General features: G+C 37.8%; 1 protein-coding gene across 1 annotated transcript in view; it reads right to left on the bottom strand.

The window, feature by feature from the left end:
- LOC126259600 (charged multivesicular body protein 7) overlaps positions 1-18,710 on the bottom strand; it is a 243,007-nt gene that overhangs the window by 41,515 nt on the left and 182,782 nt on the right. The window contains exons 4-6 of the mRNA XM_049956512.1: positions 17,200-17,319; positions 15,614-15,718; positions 6,388-6,646 (exon numbers count right to left, since the gene is read on the bottom strand). Of these exons, the coding sequence (XP_049812469.1) occupies positions 6,388-6,646; positions 15,614-15,718; positions 17,200-17,319 (484 nt within the window). The remainder of the gene's footprint in view (positions 1-6,387; positions 6,647-15,613; positions 15,719-17,199; positions 17,320-18,710) is intronic.

Below are 18,710 nucleotides of genomic sequence, written 5' to 3'. Positions count from 1 at the left end.
CCACCTTTCTGCTTTCCCTTCTTTGGTTATAACTGGGTTTCCATCTGAGCACTTGATATTCACGCAAGTGGTTCTCTTTTCTCCAAAGGTCTCTTTAATTTTCCTGTAGGCAGCATCTATCTTACCCCTAGTGAGACATGCCTCTACATCCTTACATTTGTCCTCTAGCCACCCCTGCTTATTATCAAATTTACATAGGTATGTTATTCTACAGATACAGTCCAGGTAGTGACAGATGGAAAGTTTGTTGGCCTGAGCAGTACACTGAGACACTCATTAAGCAAACAAAGGAATACTTTGGTTACTGTGGTTCACTGAAATGCAAACAGAAAATTCAAGAAAGAGTTTACTTCCATAATACTGCCAGGTGAGTGAGGAAATGTCTTGGCACTTTTGACAGATGTCGGAGATTCAAAGTTAACAACCAAACATGTAGAGGTTATTTGCAAAGTGTAATTCCTAACAAACAGATGGACCTGGTTGGTATGGATATATACGGTCAATTGCAAGACACAAAAGGATACTGTTATATATTTGTCATGGTAGACTTATTTTCTAAATTCATTAAACTTTTTCCTTTGAAGAAAGCTACTGGTAGAAAAAGTATATCCACAATTACACAAGACTTTTGTCACACTATTGGTATTTCCTATACTATTCTTTCTGATAATGGGAGTCAATCTACGTCAGAAGTCTGGTAGCATTTTACTGATGATTATTACATAAAACACATACTTATTTCTATTTATTACTTATCTTGTATTCCTACTAAGAGACATATGAGGGAGATATGATGTTTGTGCTGAACTTACTGCAGCAAAGAGTGCTCAAAGTGGACAGATTACACTGGTTGCTTTGAAAGTGTAATGAAGAGTTTACAACACACCTCAACTGGTTTTTCCCCATTGTTGTTGTTGTGGTCTTCAGTCCTGAGACTGGTTTGATGCAGCTCTCCATGCTACTCTATCCTGTGCAAGCTTCTTCATCTCCCAGTACCTACTGCAACCTACATCCTTCTGAATCTGCTTAGTGTATTCATCTCTTGGTCTCCCTCTACGATTTTTACCCTCCACGCTGCCCTCCAATACTAAATTGGTGATCCCTTGATGCCTCAGAACATGTCCTACCAACCGATCCCTTCTTGTGGTCAAGTTGTACCACAAACTCCTCTCCTCCCCAATCCTATTCAGTACCTCCTCATTAATTATGTGATCTACCCATCTGATCTTCAGCATTCTTCTGTAGCACCACATTTCGAAAGCTTCTATTCTCTTCTTGTCCAAACTATTTACCGTCCATGTTTCACTTCCATACATGGCTACACTCCATACAAATACTTTCAGAAATGACTTCCTGACACTTAAATCTATACTCGATGTTAACAAATTTTTCTTCTTCAGAAACGCTTTCCTTGCCATTGCCAGTCTACATTTTATATCCTCTCTATTTCGACCATCATCAGTTATTTTGCTCCCCAAATAGCAAAACTCCTTTACTACTTTAAGTGTCTCATTTCCTAGTCTAATACCCTCAGCATCACCCGACTTAATTCGACTGCATTCCATTATCCTCGTTTTGCTTTTGTTGATGATCATCTTATATCCTCCCTTCAAGACAACATCCATTCCATTCAACTGCTCTTCCAAGTCCTTTGCTGTCTCTGACAGAATTACAATGTCATCGGCGAACCTAAAAGTTTTTATTTCTTCTCCATGGATTTTAATACCTATTCCGAATTTATCTTTTGTTTCCTTTACTGCTTGCTCAATATACAGATTGAATAACATCGGGGAGAGGCTACAACCCTTTCTTACTCCCTTCCCAACCACTGCTTCCCTTTCATGTCCCTAGACTCTTATAACTGCCATCTGGTTTCTGTACAAATTGTAAATAGCCTTTCGCTCCCTGTATTTTACCCCTTCCACCTTTAGAATTTGAAAGAGAGTATTCCAGTCAACATTGTCAAAAGCTTTCTCTAAGTCTACAAATGCTAGAAACGTAGGTTTGCCTTTCCTTAATCTTTCTTCTAAGGTAAGTTGTAAGGTCAGTATTGCCTCACGTGTTCCAGTATTTCTACGGGACCCAAACTGATCTTCCCCGAGGTCGGCCTCTACTAGTTTTTCCATTCGTCTGTAAAGAATTCGTGTTAGTATTTTGCAGCTGTGGCTTATTAAACTGATTGTTCGGTAATTCTCACATCTGTCAACACCTGCTTTCTTTGGGATTGGAATTATTATATTCTTCTTGAAGTCTGAGGGTATTTCGCCTGTTTCATACATCTTGCTCACCAGATGGTAGAGTTTTGTCAGGACTGGCTCTCCCAAGGCCGCCAGTAGTTCCAATGGAATGTTGTCTACTCCGGGGGCCTTGTTTCGACTCAGGTCTTTCAGTGCTCTGTCAAACTCTTCACGCAGTATCGTATCTCCCATTTCATCTTCATCTACATCCTCTTCCATTTCCATAATATTGTCGTTTTTCCCCATATGAAATTTTATATGATAAATCTGCCTACATTATCAATGAATTAGTTGAATGTCTGTCATTTAAGAGTATTTCTGCAGTTTAGAGACAAGACTTAGTTAGGAATACCATGGAACAACACTATAGTAAAAGAAAACAGAGAGAAACCAACATAGTTCAAGATTGGAGACCTCATGTCAACTAAGAGCCATGCCAAGTCAAAGTCTATAAACAGTGAGATTGAGAAAGTTTTTGACATATACATTGTGCCATTTAAAATTTTGAAAATCCACATCCAAATGCAAGACTTATCTGTCGAAAATTTAGGAAGCTTTACGGGATTAGGAACGTAAAACAACTGAAATTATAGAGACAAACAAAATTCACTGATGACTGGTACATATTATTTTGTTTACTTGAAATTTCATGATAAACTACATTTTGCACTGCTTCAGGGGGATGCACTCATTGTGCATCATGTATGTGGCAAACAATGGGCCCCAGCCACGTGACTTTGCTTCTGCAGTAACAAATTTTTATATCACATTTTCTTAGACTATCCTTTATCTCTAACTTGTGCACCTATGTACACATATGCTGAGGGTCTCACCAAGGTCTTCACAGACAGGCACTAGCTCCCAGACCTAGTCTGCAAACAGATCTCCCATGCCATTTCCCCTCATACCCTCAATCCTCCCACCAGCCCCAAGAACCAGCCACAAAGAAGTGTCCCCTTCATCACCCGGTAACACCCTGGACTGGAACAGCTGAACCACATCCTTCGCCAGGGCTTTGATTACCTATCATCATGCCCTGAAATGAGAGACATCCTACCTGAGATACTTCCCACCCCTCCTAAAGTGGTGTTCCTTCATCCACCCACTCTCCACATCATCGTAGTCCATTCCTATGCCACTCCCATTCCCAACCCCTTGCCACAAGTATCATATCTCTGTGGAAGACCCAAGTGCAAAACCTGCCCATTCACCCATCCCATACTTCCTATTCCAGTCCTGTCACTGGTTCATCCTACCCTATCAGAGGCCGGGCCACCAGTGAAAGCAGCCATGTCATTCGCCAGCTCTGCTGTAATGACTGCACAGCTTTCTATATCGGTATGTACCAACCGGCTGCTCACCAGGATGAACGGCCACAGACAAACTGAGGCCAAGAGCAGAGTAGACCACCCTGTGGCACAACACGCACCTGAATATAACACACTTGATTTAAATGCCTGCTTCATCACCCAAGCAATCTGGATCCTTCACTCCACCACCAGTTTTTCTGAACTGTGTGGATGGGAGTTATCCTTACAACAGTCTCCACTCCTGTAACTATCCTGATCTCACCCCATGCCAACATACTGTCTCCACACCCTCCACCCAACAGTTTCCATCCCCTCTGGCCTGCCATCTTCTCCCCATTCTCATCTACCACTCTATTTATTTGCATCCCTCTGCCACTGTATCTGTCCCATCTTTCCCTGCTCCTCTCCTTTTTTGCTCCATTTTTCCCCACCTCCCTGCTCCACAGCTTCCTGATGCTGCACCTCTTGGCAGTCTAGTCCCTGCAAACTCCACCAGACAGCATTTGTCTCTCTCCCCACCCATACACTACAATCCCTTCCCCTTCCCCACCACCTCCAGACTGCTGCTTACATCCCACGTGATGTTGCATTCCAGTGAGATGCTGGAGTTGGGAGGTGTGTGTGTGTGTGTGTGTGTGTGTGTGTGTGTGTGTGTGTGTGTGCGCGCGCGCGCGCGCGCGCGCGCGTGCGTGCGTGTTGACGAAGGCTGTGGCCGAAAGCTATATGTGAGTGTTTTTCAATTGTGCCTGTCTGCCACTCGATGTGTTTTCTTTATGATAAGTAGCAATCTGCCTTTTCCTACATTGTTAACATTCCTACCTGGAGTTTCCACTGTTTAGTTTTTGCACACCTATGAATATATACATAAATACACTTCTCTATTTGGCTTGTGCACTTCGATATATGCATATACTAGGTAGAAGATGGAACTTTGATTGTGAAGATGTACTTGGTTTTCCCTACACATGTACTTGAAAATGGTTGAAATGGCTCTGAGCACTATGGGACTCAACATCTGAGGTCATCAGTCCCCTAGAACTTAGAACTACTTAAACCTAGCTAATCCAAGGACATCACACATATCCATGCCCAAGGCAGGATTCGAACCTGCGACCATAGCGGTCGCACAGTTCCAGACTGAAGTGCCTAGAACCACTCGGCCACACTGGCCGGCCTACACATATACTGCTCTTATAATATTTATACTGGCTACAATTATGCCATGTTATGAAGGGAAGGTTTTGCTTATACTATGTCATGGACACTTAGCTATATCTCTTGTCTACTGAAAGTTTATGATTTATGGACTAACTGTACTCTGCCATGTGTGTGGCAAACTACTTGGTGCAACCATTTGAGACTTCAACACTTCTTACTTCAATGTTACACAGTATTAGATCAGCAATTAGAAATAGAGTCTTACTGCATTTGTTTTGATAAGACATGTATTTTCAAATATTTTGGTCCACGTACCTAGACAATTAGTTATTTACAACTGAGTTAATATATGGAGTGGATTCTACATACACGCCTTGAACACACAGTTACTTATGAGTGGAAGATTTATTTAGCTATGCTGAGCACAGTGATACACTGATGATTATGGATATTGTTCATTACACTAAGCTATGATACTTTGATAATAATAAGGAGAAGATACTGCCATTTGTTTGTTCAGATCACTACTGCATCCAGTTTTATACATCACCAATGTAATCAACATCACCACATTTAGTAGTAGGCATCATTAGTTACTTCTGTTTATATGCACATGCTTGAATTTGAGATTTATGAAATGATTGTTCATTGCCAGACACATGGCGTACACATCAACATTACTGTGTACAAACAGGGGTTTTACTTAGGTTTAGGTATGACATTTGTTGAATTCCAATTTATCAATTACATTTGAAATGTGCACTAGCACAAATTGCTAGAACACTACTGATTTACATTACTTATTTTGTATATAAAACTGATATTTGACGTCTTATGTGATTGTACAAACAGAGGGAACTTTTATTTGAAACCTGTTTACTTACACACACCGTATGACTGAGATATGATACACTGAGATCATTCTAGAAGGAATATGCACTATTGATGATTTGCTACATATTGGAAGGAGAGAACGATTATTTTACTTGAAATGTCCTGTCACAGGAAGAAAGGGAACTTATACTGATATGATCTGTGCAGGAAGAAAAGATGTATTTGGAATGTAAATAATCTACAATGGGCAAATATTGATAGCTGTTATATGTGCTTTTAGCAAATGGGAATATGCTTACGGCTGATTACCCAAGATTAGACTACACAGAGAGAAATGATATGCTGATAATTCATGAATAGAGAGCACGGAGGCAATTGTTTCACTAGTACAGCTACATTCACTTTTAATCTCCATGTATGGTGGGACTTAGAATGTACTTGATGGTTGACTGTTAGAGTGCTGACACCTAAGTTTTCAGATTATCTGCGTATCCAGTTATGCCTGATGACGGCATATTGAAGGGCTGAAACTGGTTGCAACAAAATAAATAAAATCTTAAGGATGGCTGCAGGCGTTTTATTCTCTCACAATAGTAAATGGTCATCATTCCAAAGACCTCCTGCCAAAAGAATGGATATACAAAAACTTTTATAACTACTGCGTTTACAGACTAGTGATAACAACTGCTGCAAGAACATGAGCATTGGGTTCCGAGTCAAGGCAGCTTTAAGGGGAAATTCTGACAAGCTATAACGTTATATGTTGAGTGAAGGAAGAATCTGAAAGTTCATTGACAGTCTTACAAATAAATTTAAAAACAATTAAAATAATAACTGTCTATACATACCAGACAATGTCAAGTTCTTCAATCTTGACTCCAGTTTTTCGTGGTCTTTAGATTCAATATCTTCATCATCACTGATTTCTGGTTCAAATGAAAGACTCAGGTTCCCCTTTGTGACATGCGGAGGAGATGCCTGCTCTGACCCTGACTGGTCTAACTGCAGCAGCTGAGCAAGTTCAGCTTCCAATTCATCTTCTGATTCAGCACCACCATCAACAGTTTGTCCCAGCACCGCTTCAACTTCTTTCTGGACATCCAGCATCTGAAATAAATTTTTATACATTTATCACTTTCGCTCAATCACTAAAAAATACCTAATGCATTTCTGATATAAGTAGTGAAAAAAATGAAATAAATTTTGAAATGAAACTTTACCTTCCTCAAGCACATTCCTAAGAATCTCTCAGTGAGTTTTAACACAGTAAGAGAGATATAGTAGACTTATTGTAGAAACAACGCTTAGGATATTACTATGTACTTTTTCTTCCTGTCTTTTCTCTTAGAGATGCACTAAAATCATTGTCGAATTTAGAAAGTAGGAGATAGGTAACCAAAAACTGAAGCTGTGAGGTGGCAGCAAGAGCCATACATGGATAGCTCAGTAAGTAAGAATTGTTTAATCTTGCAGGAAATTTCACAAGACAAGTTTGGAATCTTTAACAACTGAAAATTAAAGCAACTGTCCTCCATTATGTGTAATGGGGCTGGCTCTAATGAATTTATGTTTCGCCATTTTGATTGTGTTATGTATTATGGTGCAAACAGGACAAAAGAAGCAATATGTAAGGTTGTTACACAGCTTATTCCACTTGAAAAGTATCAAGTCGATATCTGAGGTTTCTGCACCATTGAACGAGTTTTATGCTCCATTCAACAAATTAATCAGCATTAATAGAATGTAAATTTGTCAGTTCATTATATGCTGTAGAAAGACGTGGAACACTAGTGCACAGTCTTGTGGTTTGGACTGTATACCACCATCTCTCCTCCCTTACAGTCTGACACTGGAAACACTTTCCACTGTGAAGACTAAGACAAGTTGTATGGTGGCAAAGTACCACTATATATTCACAAGTTAATACACTGAAGACAGAAGAAGCTCTGTTCACAAATTTCTAAAACAAATTCCTGCTCTCCCTAAATCTATCACTGCTACCTTTCACAAAACTGAACTGCTGTTAGTTTAGTAATGCGTTAATTTGCAAACTTTGCCAAATTAGTATATAATGAAGAAATATTATGTTCTTATAGCTCTGCGGAAATTTCCAGCTCTTTACATCTAGTCTGGACACCAGCCGGAGACAAATAAACATAGAACAACCCTAACAAAGCTCATGATTTCTATACTGGTGAAAGTTATGAACCTGTTACCAACATGGTCAAATTTTCAACTGATGTGGAGTCCTAATGACTGTTTTTTTCCCCTTCAATCATATCTCAAAGTATGTGTTTTTGACAGTTCTATCTGCACTTTGGCTCTAATCTTGTATTTCAAATTTTTGTCCAATAAACTGCGCACCTAATTCATATTGTTCTGTATCCAGACTACAGAAAATGCTGCTGCTACTCACAAGATAAGAAAACTCACAAGAACTCTGTGCAATACACTCACAAAAATAACGTGCACTTTATCAAGCAAACACCATTAACAAGCAAGGGACTTGTTAACAACTGAAAGAAGTGACAATGTTTTGCCCCTTATTTCGTCTAAGCCCTTGTGAAACCCTCACTCAGTGGTGACACATTATGTATTGCAGTGCATAGTAGCAAGACATTTACAAACTTACCTCAACACTACAACATTAATATTACACATCAATTAATGGTGCATAGAGGAGTTATAGGGGCATGGATCTGAGTGTGAAGGTTCAGCCACTCTGCTGATTCTCCTTCACTGTAAGCAGCAGAACATGAACTCCATGAGGAGGTTTGTATGACCCCATAAGGCTGAATTAACTGACCTTTTGGAAGCCCTTCGCTTGAAGGTGTCAAGAACACCTCAGAGAAAACAGACATACTACAATGTAAATGCTCAAGATAAATGAAGATGTAAATCTTAGATCATAAGTCAAGTTTGATGTGGTTGGATGTATTGATTGGTGTAACACACACACACACACACACACACACACAGAATTTGGCACCTTACTGAAGCATGAGAAAACTGTGGTTCTGGAAAGAAGGGTTTCAGTAAAGTTTTTTGGAATTATTTGGAAGAAACACTTTGTTACCAGGCAACTCAAGAATCAACACTGGAAATTATATGAGAGAGCACTCACTGTGTAGTGTCCCAAAAAGCTATCTACCAAAAATGAGTTAGTAACACTGTAGATAATAAGAAGAAATTTTCACAACCAGACAACTGTTGTGAGTATTTATAAATCATTCAAACGACACGCATGTATGTATCAGTTACAACACAGATGAGTTAGTGGTGGGTCTGGTGAGGAAGAGTAGCACGGGATAGCAACAGGTTGATTGCACGACTGCAGTTCAACTCAACACACCGCCTACGGTGGTGCAAGTTTTTATGCCACATCACGTCAGCTGCTCATCGCCAGCACAGCAGCTGCCTGCCACAACTTCTCAACATGACACACTAGCTTCATCTGTGCAGTCGACGGCAGCATCCCAAGTTTGCTGTTCTAAGCATAGGGTGAGCTGTGATTCAGCACTTTTCTTTTAGTCTATTGTGGTATGTACATTACAGGATTAGTTACCAACCAATGTGAGAGAAGAAACTCAGTGAACACCTAGTTTAGCTAAATAGTTGGGAATTTATTTAGTAGTGTATGCCTCCGTGGGCTAGAAAAATAGCAGCTGAGGCACTGGAAAGCTTTAAGTCATTTGTGGAACAGAACAGAAACGCTATTGAGGAGAACAATAAAGCATTTAACAAGAAATTATAAGACATGTTAAGATGCTCACAGGAAGCTCTTAAAACTGAACTGGGAGTTACCATTAAGGCTCAAGGGGATGCTACTCTTAAGAAGTTAGAAGAAAGTATCTACTAAAAGTTAGAGGTTACAACTACCGAGTTGGCAGTGATTAAATCACAGGCAGAAGCATTTGCAGAGGAGTTAATGTCTACAATTAACATAGAGGGTAATAAAATTACTGCTTTGGATAAAGAATCAAATGATCTGCCTAGTAAAATACAAATGGATATTAAAAGTGCGCATGCAGCCGTGGTATAGAGCAGCCAGGATCTAGGTTAACAGGAAGAGGAATATTTTCTATGATGCAAAAGTAGATATACTGAATTTTTCTATGTTTAGACCTATACCATTTGTGCAAAACCAGTCAGTTACTTTCATAAAAACATCATTTACTATTTTCTGTCTTGATGCTTCATTGCTCGTCTTCACAAAAATGCTTGTATAATCTGCAAACATGACTAATTCTGTCTCATAATTCAAATAAAATGGCAGGTCATTAATATAAAGCAAGAATATTAGTTGGCCAATGATTGAAGCCTGTGGGACTCGCACTGTAATTTCTCAACATATAAATAATGTGCAATTCCTCTTTGTATTATTTGAACAGCCTAAGGTTATTTTCTGCATCTATTTTCTAAAATCAAAAGTAAACCAGAAATTTGCTGAACTATGTATTCAATAAAAACTTAACTTCTCTAATGTAATATTGTGACTGACACAAGGAAATGGTTTTGCTAAGTCACAGAAGATACAGATAAGGAAATTTATCATTTAATGATGTTATTATATGCTCAGCAAATGTGTAAATACATGCCTTCTCAAAAATTTTAGAAAATGGTGTAAGGAGTGGCTGTTGTTGTTGTTGTTGTTGTTGTGGTCTTCAGTCCTGAGACTGGTTTGATGCAGCTCTCCATGCTACTCTATCCTGTGCAAGCTTCTTCATCTCCCAGTACCTACTGCAACCTACATCCTTCTGAATCTGCTTAGTGTATTCATCTGTTGGTCTCCCTCTACGATTTTTACCCTCCACACTGCCCTCCAATGCTAAATTTGTGATCCCTTGATGCCTCAGAACATGTCCTACCAACCGGTCCCTTCTTCTAGTCAAGTTGTGCCACAAACTCCTCTTCTCCCCAATTCTATTCAATACCTCCTCATTAGTTATGTGATCTACCCATCTAATCTTCAGCATTCTTCTGTAGCACCACATTTCGAAAGCTTCTATTCTCCTCCTGTCCGAACTATTTATCGTCCATGTTTCACTTCCATACATGGCTACACTCCATACAAATACTTTCAGAAACGACTTCCTGACACTTAAATCTATACTCGATGTTAACAAATTTTTCTTCTTCAGAAACGATTTCCTTGCCATTGCCAGTCTACATTTTATATCCTCTCTACTTCGACCATCATCAGTTATTTTACTCCCTAAATAGCAAAACACCTTTACTACTTTAAGTGCCTCATTTCCTAATCTAATGCCCTCAGCATCACCCGATTTAATTTGACTACATTCCATTATCCTCATTTTGCTTTTGTTGATGTTCATCTTATATCCTCCTTTCAAGACACTGTCCATTCCATTCAACAGCTCTTCCAAGTCCTTTGCTGTCTCTGACAGAATTACAATGTCATCGGCGAACCTCAAAGTTTTTATTTCTTCTCCATGGATTTTAATTCCTACTCCGAATTATTCTTTTGTTTCCTTTACTGTTTGCTCAATATACAGATAGAATAACATCGGGGATAGGCTACAACCCTGTCTCACCTCCTTCCCAACCACTGCTTCCCTTTCATGTCCCTCGACACTTATAACTGCCATCTGGTTCCTGTACAAATTGTAAATAGCCTTTCGCTCCCTGTATTTTACCCCTGCCACCTTCAGAATTTGAAAGAGAGTATTCCAGTTAACATTGTCAAAAGCTTTCTCTAAGTCTACAAATACTAGAAACGTTGGTTTGCCTTTTCTTAATCTTTCTTCTAAGATAAGTCTTAAGGTTAGTATTGCCTCACATGTTCCAACATTTCTACGGAATCCAAACTGATCTTCCCAGAGGTCCGCTTCTACCAGTTTTTCCATTCGTCTGTAAAGAATTCGCGTTAGTATTTTGCAGCTGTGACTTATTAAACTGATAGTTCGGTAATTTTCACATCTGTCAACACCTGCTTTCTTTGGGATTGGAATTATTATATTCTTCTTGAAGTCTGAGGGTATTTTGCCTGTCTCATACATCTTGCTCACCAGATGGTAGAGTTTTGTCAGGACTGGCTCTCCCAAGGCCATCAGTAGTTCTAATGGAATGTTGTCTACTCCCGGGGCCTTGTTTCGACTCAGATCTTTCAGTGATCTGTCAAACTCTTCACGCAGTATCATATCTCCCATTTCGTCTTCATCCACATCCTCTTCCATTTCCATAATATTGTCCTCAAGTACATTGCCCTTGTATAAACCCTCTATATACTCCTTCCACCTTTCTGCCTTCCCTTCTTTGCTTAGAACTGGGTTGCCATATGAGCTCTTGGTATTCATACAAGTGGTTCTCTTCTCTCCAAAGGTCTCTTTAATTTACCTGTAGGCAGTATCTATCTTACCCCTAGTGAGACAAGCCTCTACATCCTTACATTTGTCCTCTAGCCATCCCTGCTTAGGCATTTTGCACTTCCTGTCGATCTCATTTTTGAGACGTTTGTATTCCTTTTTGCCTGCTTCATTTACTGCATTTTTATATTTTCTCCTTTCATCAATTAAATTCAATATTTCTTCTGTTACCCAAGGATTTCTATTAGCCCTCGTCTTTTTACCTACTTGATCGTCTGCTGCCTTCACTACTTCATCCCTCAGAGCTACCCATTCTTCTTCTTCTGTATTTCTTTCCCCCATTCCTGTCAATTGTTCCCTTATGCTCTCCCTGAAACTCTCTACAACCTTTGGTTCTTTCAGTTTATCCAGGTCCCATCTCCTTAAATTCCCACCTTTTTGCAGTTTCTTCAGTTTCAATCTGCAGTTCATAACCAATAGATTGTGGTCAGAATCCACATCTGCCCCTGGAAATGTCTTACAATTTAAAACCTGGTTCCTAAATCTCTGTCTTACCATTATATAATCTATCTGATACCTTTTAGTATCTCCAGGATTCTTCCAGGTATACAACCTTCTTTTATGATTCTTGAACCAAGTGTTAGTTATGATTAAGTTATGCTCTGTGCAAAATTCTACAAGGCGGCTTCCTCTTTCATTTCTTCCCCCAATCCATATTCACCTACTATGTTTCCTTCTCTCCCTTTTCCTACTGATGAATTCCAGTCACCCATGACTATTAAATTTTCGTCTCCCTTCACTACCTGAATAATTTCTTTTATCTCGTCATACATTTCATCAATTTCTTCATCATCTGCAGAGCTAGTTGGCATATAAACTTTTACTACTGTAGTGGGCGTGGGCTTCGTGTCTATCTTGGCCACAATAATGCGTTCACTATGCTGTTTGTAGTAGCTAACCCGGACACCTATTTTTTTATTCATTATTAAACCTACTCCTGCATTACCCCTATTTGATTTTGTATTTATAACCCTGTAATTACCAGACCAAAAGTCTTGTTCCTCCTGCCACCGAACTTCACTAATTCCCACTATATCTAACTTTAACCTATCCATTTCCCCTTTTCAAATTTTCTAACCTACCTGCCCGATTAAGGGACCTGACATTCCACGCTCCGATCCGTAGAACGCCAGTTTTCTTTCTCCTGATAACGACGTCCTCCTGAGTAGTCCCCGCCCGGAGATCCGAATGGGGGACTATTTTACCTCCGGAATATTTTACCCAAGAGGACGCCATCATCATTTAATCATACAGTAAAACTGCATGTCCTCGGGAAAAAATACGGCTGTAGTTTCCCCTCGCTTTCAGCCGTTCGCAGTACCAGCACAGCAAGGCCGTTTTGGTTAATGTTACAAGGCCAGATCAGTCAATCATCCAGACTGTTGCCCCTGCAACTACTGAAAAGGCTGCTGCCCCTCTTCAGGAACCACATGTTTGATTTTGTATGGTAATTACTGACATCTGTAGAGTCACCCTTTATATGAACTTTAACTTTTTGGAGTCATGATGACCTCCTTTATTTTAGATGGGAATGTACGATTAATTTTTATTACCTCTTGTTCTCTGTATTGCTGCTTCTGTGTACTACTTTGCTTTCTCTTTGCACCTATTGCCTCACCGCCTATTTTTTAAAATTATTAAAATATCTGCTACACATGAACTGTCTTTTATGATGTCCACACTCTCTTTAATAGTAATAGTGTCATCATCTATGGTGTCTTTCCCTGTCTCTCAATAAACAATATTCCTTACCGATTAGATTTTATTATGTGAGCTGCCAGTTTCTGACAAGACGTGCATACCTCCTGGAATTTTTTACAGCTTTTCATAATATATTAAAGTACTGTTGCAGTAAGAGCATATTTCTGGGTCATTGTGTGTTCTGACTATCCAAGGTTTCTTTAATGACGTGCCATTATTATATTTTATTCTCGTTTTAGGAAAATCACTTAAACAACGGATATGAATTCATTAACAAATATGCTCAATTTAGAGTCGGCATTAGGTTTATTGTAAACTTCAGCTCAGTCAATATTTCTTAATCTTTGTTTAAAATCTTTGGTAGTTTTGTCATTAATTAGCCTCACTGTATTAGAGTTTTTCAAACTGTATGCAGAGCTAATGTGTCTAATATGACAACATATTCAACCAAAAGCCCATTTAACATCGGGTAGGCAGATGTTTCTTTAACTACTGCTTGTTGAATTAGCAGATTTTTAAGCAGATCAGGTAGGGAAATGACTGATATCAAATTATAAATGGATGAAAGCACCTCTAAATAACTTAATTTACACTAGAAATTAACAGTCTCTTCCTTCTGACAGAAAGTATAATTAATCAAAATTTTTCATGAAAATTTCCTCTTTATCCAATGGAGATGTGTTTACTGCAAAATCATACATATTGCATTTCCCAATATAAATTCACAAGCATGTGCTCCAACATACTGATCTATACAGAATGAAATTATTTCTAAATTTTTATATTCACACTCTTTTTTATGAATGGGTGGCTCCTCTTTTGTCCGACTTGCTCTGTATGAATATGCAGCTCACTTACAACATGCCTTTCTATCATTGCAGTTATATAATTCGGATGGGCAAATGACATCAATTTCTTTCCAACACAGTGAACTTGAAAACAAATCAACAACTCATTTACTTCATTTTTTACTCCCCTAATATTCTGATCAAGGAAGCTGATTTCACTTCTCTCTCTATTATTATTAGGTGAATTTTCTTTAATGCTGTCTGTCTGAATTCAGTATTTGTCCTAGTGTTGATGTTCTACACCATAGTGATACACAATTAAACACCAAGAATGAAAGTGGAGCACACAATTAGGACAAGAGCGGTACTATGTGCAATAATAAAATGGCCTTGTCCATGAATAAACATCAAAGCTGCAATGTGCTACTGATTTATAATTTTCTTTCTCTTGGGAAATTTCTAGGGAAGAATATTTACAGAGTATTATTATATATACCTAGATATTCTTAGATAATCCTCAGCTTTCATCTACTTTCACTGACTGGGCAAGGACTTGCATTTGAGTTCTACAACAGCAAAAAGAAATATTGAAAAAATATTTCAACTTAAAGAGTTTTAAATATCAAGAAAGATATTAAGTGGGGAGAAGATGAAATAGTTCTGCTTGTACTGGGCAAACCCGCCTTTTTCACATTCTTCCCATTAACAAGTCAAACACTGTACTCCTAACAGACCTCGACAACAAACAGTTACACTTCTTATTTGTTAAGAAAAGGTCACAGTGTACATGGGCAGTGGAGGAAGAGGTAAACAAAAGAGTCAGGTGTCTGACTGAACTATCACTAGGAGCTACTCAATCAGGAATGCCTACGAAATTTACTTTTTTTGTCTTGAATTATTCATCTCCTCCTCCACCCAAGGACTTCATTCAGAAAGCTGAAGGAAAGTATATTAAAGTCTACTCTGCTACAAGGTTACCAAAAATCTTTTTTTTTTTCATTTGCTATTTACAAATCCTATTAACTTTTGAAGGTCATCAAACTGCACAATCTGCTGTCATCATTTCACTTAGAGTTTAGTAATACAAAATATATGAATGCTATATCTGAAAGCATGACCAGTCCATGAAAGTCAAGAGATATTATACTCACATTATTAAAAGAAAAAGCATCTCCGATTCAGCAATACAAAATACATACCTCTTCAATCTCAGACATTGTGTCCGCCACATTGTCTTCTGATAGACCAGATTCCTTGAATCTCATTTTCAAAGCAGTCAATCCTATCTTGTATGACTCCAACACCTTTACAATTAATGATACAGAGTTAGGAACAAGTAAGTACAGCATATCTACAACAAAGATACAATAATACAGTAAAGTGCTTGATAAGTTTGCTTCAACTTAAAATCTTCAGTTTTTACTATAGAGTACTGAGGTATAATGATGATCAGCTGAAGGCAACATGATCCAAATAACGTACACTGTACACCATTGTGTATATGCAGTGAATTAAATCAAATATAAAATTGTGCTCAAAATAGTTGAAGATTCTACAGCAGTAACAGCATACTTTCTGAAAAAGTTTGTAATAATGTCCAAATGAGGTACTCTTAGTGTGACCAGTACGACAGACTTCTGCTTTGATATGGCAAAAGAGGTAATTGTTGAGGTATAAAGACCAACTGCTCAGACCTTTGAAATACACACATAAAAATTTCACACACTTTGAGGGCTTACATGCGGTAAATATTGTCACATAATAACACCAGAACTAAAATAATGTGAAATTTTATCTGAAATATTTCCTACAAACAGTTTCAACTGCTAATGCCTCACATAAAGTCAATGCCTTATTACACATAAAATTACTCACCAACGAACAATGATGATGAACTTATACAGAAATCACAGACATTTTTGTTGCAAAAATATATATAATGTGAAATGGCAAACATTTTAAGAAATATATCTAATATCTCATAAAAGTGAACCGAGAAAATTTTAAGGGCTTGTATTCCAGACAGAATCTACATCTATTCTTCATGCTACACATAATACTCCCCAACAGACTTTGATGACTATTAGACTAATAAATATAACAACTTCACAGAATCTAAGAAACAGTCATTCCTCTTCTCCCCCCCCCCCCCCCCTTCAAATTACTAGAAAGGAAAGAAACTTTAAAGCATCAAACAGAAAGTGTCCTCTACTACATACTTTACAGTGATTTGCGGAGTACAGATGAGGATTCTCTGTTGTTATTTCATTAAACTGGAGTATGAAGAAATTTGTCAGCGACTAAACAAGACCGACACTAATACTGAGAGACACAGTAATGAAGTGCTTCTAACTCTGCCTAGTCCATTTAATTTCTTTTTAAATTTATATATTTATTACTGGCAACCAGTGTGCTGACTTTAGTGTTCCCTTCATTTATTTAATATTATCCTCAAGTTGTTTCTTTTATGGAATCACTGTCATTGGTTCAGCTCTTTGTTTTTCTTGAATTTCATCCATATTATTGCCCATTCTGTCCAATCTATATAATGCCGTGTCTTACTCTAGATAAGCAACTCACACTGGTCCATTATTCTATAGCAGGCATTACATGACGTGGAATTTTTTTTCCTTTCTTGAGAAGGGGCTAGCCACTCCAAACATCTAAGACAAATTAACACCCCACAGTGAGGTGTTACTGCAACTAACTTGAGGAGATCTGTTTCCTTTGGAATAGTTTTAAAAAGATTTTACAAAAGTATGGGTATAACAAAGATTGTTCATACCTTGCTATCGGATTCAGCTTCTCTTATACGTGATAATAATTGCTGGACATTGTCAAGAATTGCAGAGTTTTTCGTTATGGATGTCTCCAGTTGATGCTTCTTTCTCAAACACATTTTTGCCTGCAAAATAATCAGTAAAATATTAAGTCTGGTCATTATTACACAATTTTATCAAAACATTAAATGTGAAGAAACAAATTATTTTTTCTTCAGGTCCACCTGGTTTGAAGTAAAACATTAGCACAGAGGGATTGAATATCAATGAAAGTCATTAAAGCATTCCCTAAAATAACTGTGGAACTACTAACCACAATAGTCAAGCCTCAGAGGAAGGTTGTTTTTCAGATACTCTGAAGTATGCAGTCTTAGGTCCCATTTTGTTTCTGTTTTACATGTACAATCTACTGGTTAATATTAACTATCATTCAATTTCATTTCCTGATGACACATCTGTAACCATTAAAACTAATACTACTGACCAAATTCCTCAAGCTGTCGTAAATATCTTACAAATATTAGATAACTGGTTTGATCTAAACAGATTAAAATCAAACAAAATTAACTAAATCCAGTTAACAAAGTTTAAAACAGAAAAAGCTAAGTTAAATGATGTTCAGATCCATCACAAAAATGTAGTCTTTCAGGAAGCTAGTTGCGTAAAATTCATAGGAATACAAGTTGATAAAAATTTGTCTTGGGCTTCAGATATACAGTATCTCAGAAATAACTACATAGCCGGGCATTCACAATGAAGATATTACACAATGCTACCACCTTGAATATCATAGCCATGTCAAATTAGCATTACAGTAGGAAATTATATTTTGGGGTAGCTCAAACCATGTCTCAAATACTAAAACTTCCAAAACCCATGATTAGAAATATGCACAATGTAAACTGAAGAAAAATCATTTTGCCCACTTCTCAAATATCGGAGTATCTTAAGTGTCCCCTCACTGTACATCTATGAACCGACTGTCTTTGTAAACAGTCATCCTGATTTACTTGTGGCAAATCAATTTCAACATGATTACCACGACAGGAATCAAAATAATTTGATGCAGCCCACCAGTCCTTTAAAACTATATACTCAAACACCACATTATCTGGGTATGAACATTTATGTCATAGTAAATCAATAAGAATTACCCAACATTAATTTAAAATCACTAAAAGCAAAATAATATATGGCAAATTGGTACTGCAATGTTATTATTCAATTAAAGAGTTCATGAAGGATGATCTGGAAATTTGAGCAGGAGAGAACAATACTTAGGATTAAAGTATTTTTTTAAAGGATCATCAATTGTGTATCCAGGCAATATATTATATCAATGATATTTTAAGAAAATCTATAAACAAATTTGTGTGTTTTGACAAGTCTCCTGTACACTATGTAAATGACTTGAAGTTAAATGTTGGAGACAATATACTTCTATTCATTACCTTAAGCTTAAGCAATTTATCTGCATTCATACACTGTTCTCAAATGATGCACAGTTTTAACAGAA

This window comes from Schistocerca nitens, chromosome 1 (genome assembly GCF_023898315.1).
Source record: "Schistocerca nitens isolate TAMUIC-IGC-003100 chromosome 1, iqSchNite1.1, whole genome shotgun sequence".
Lineage (NCBI taxonomy): Eukaryota > Metazoa > Arthropoda > Insecta > Orthoptera > Acrididae > Schistocerca > Schistocerca nitens.
Note: the sequence above shows the minus strand (reverse complement) of the source record. Positions and strands in the feature narration are given on the sequence as shown.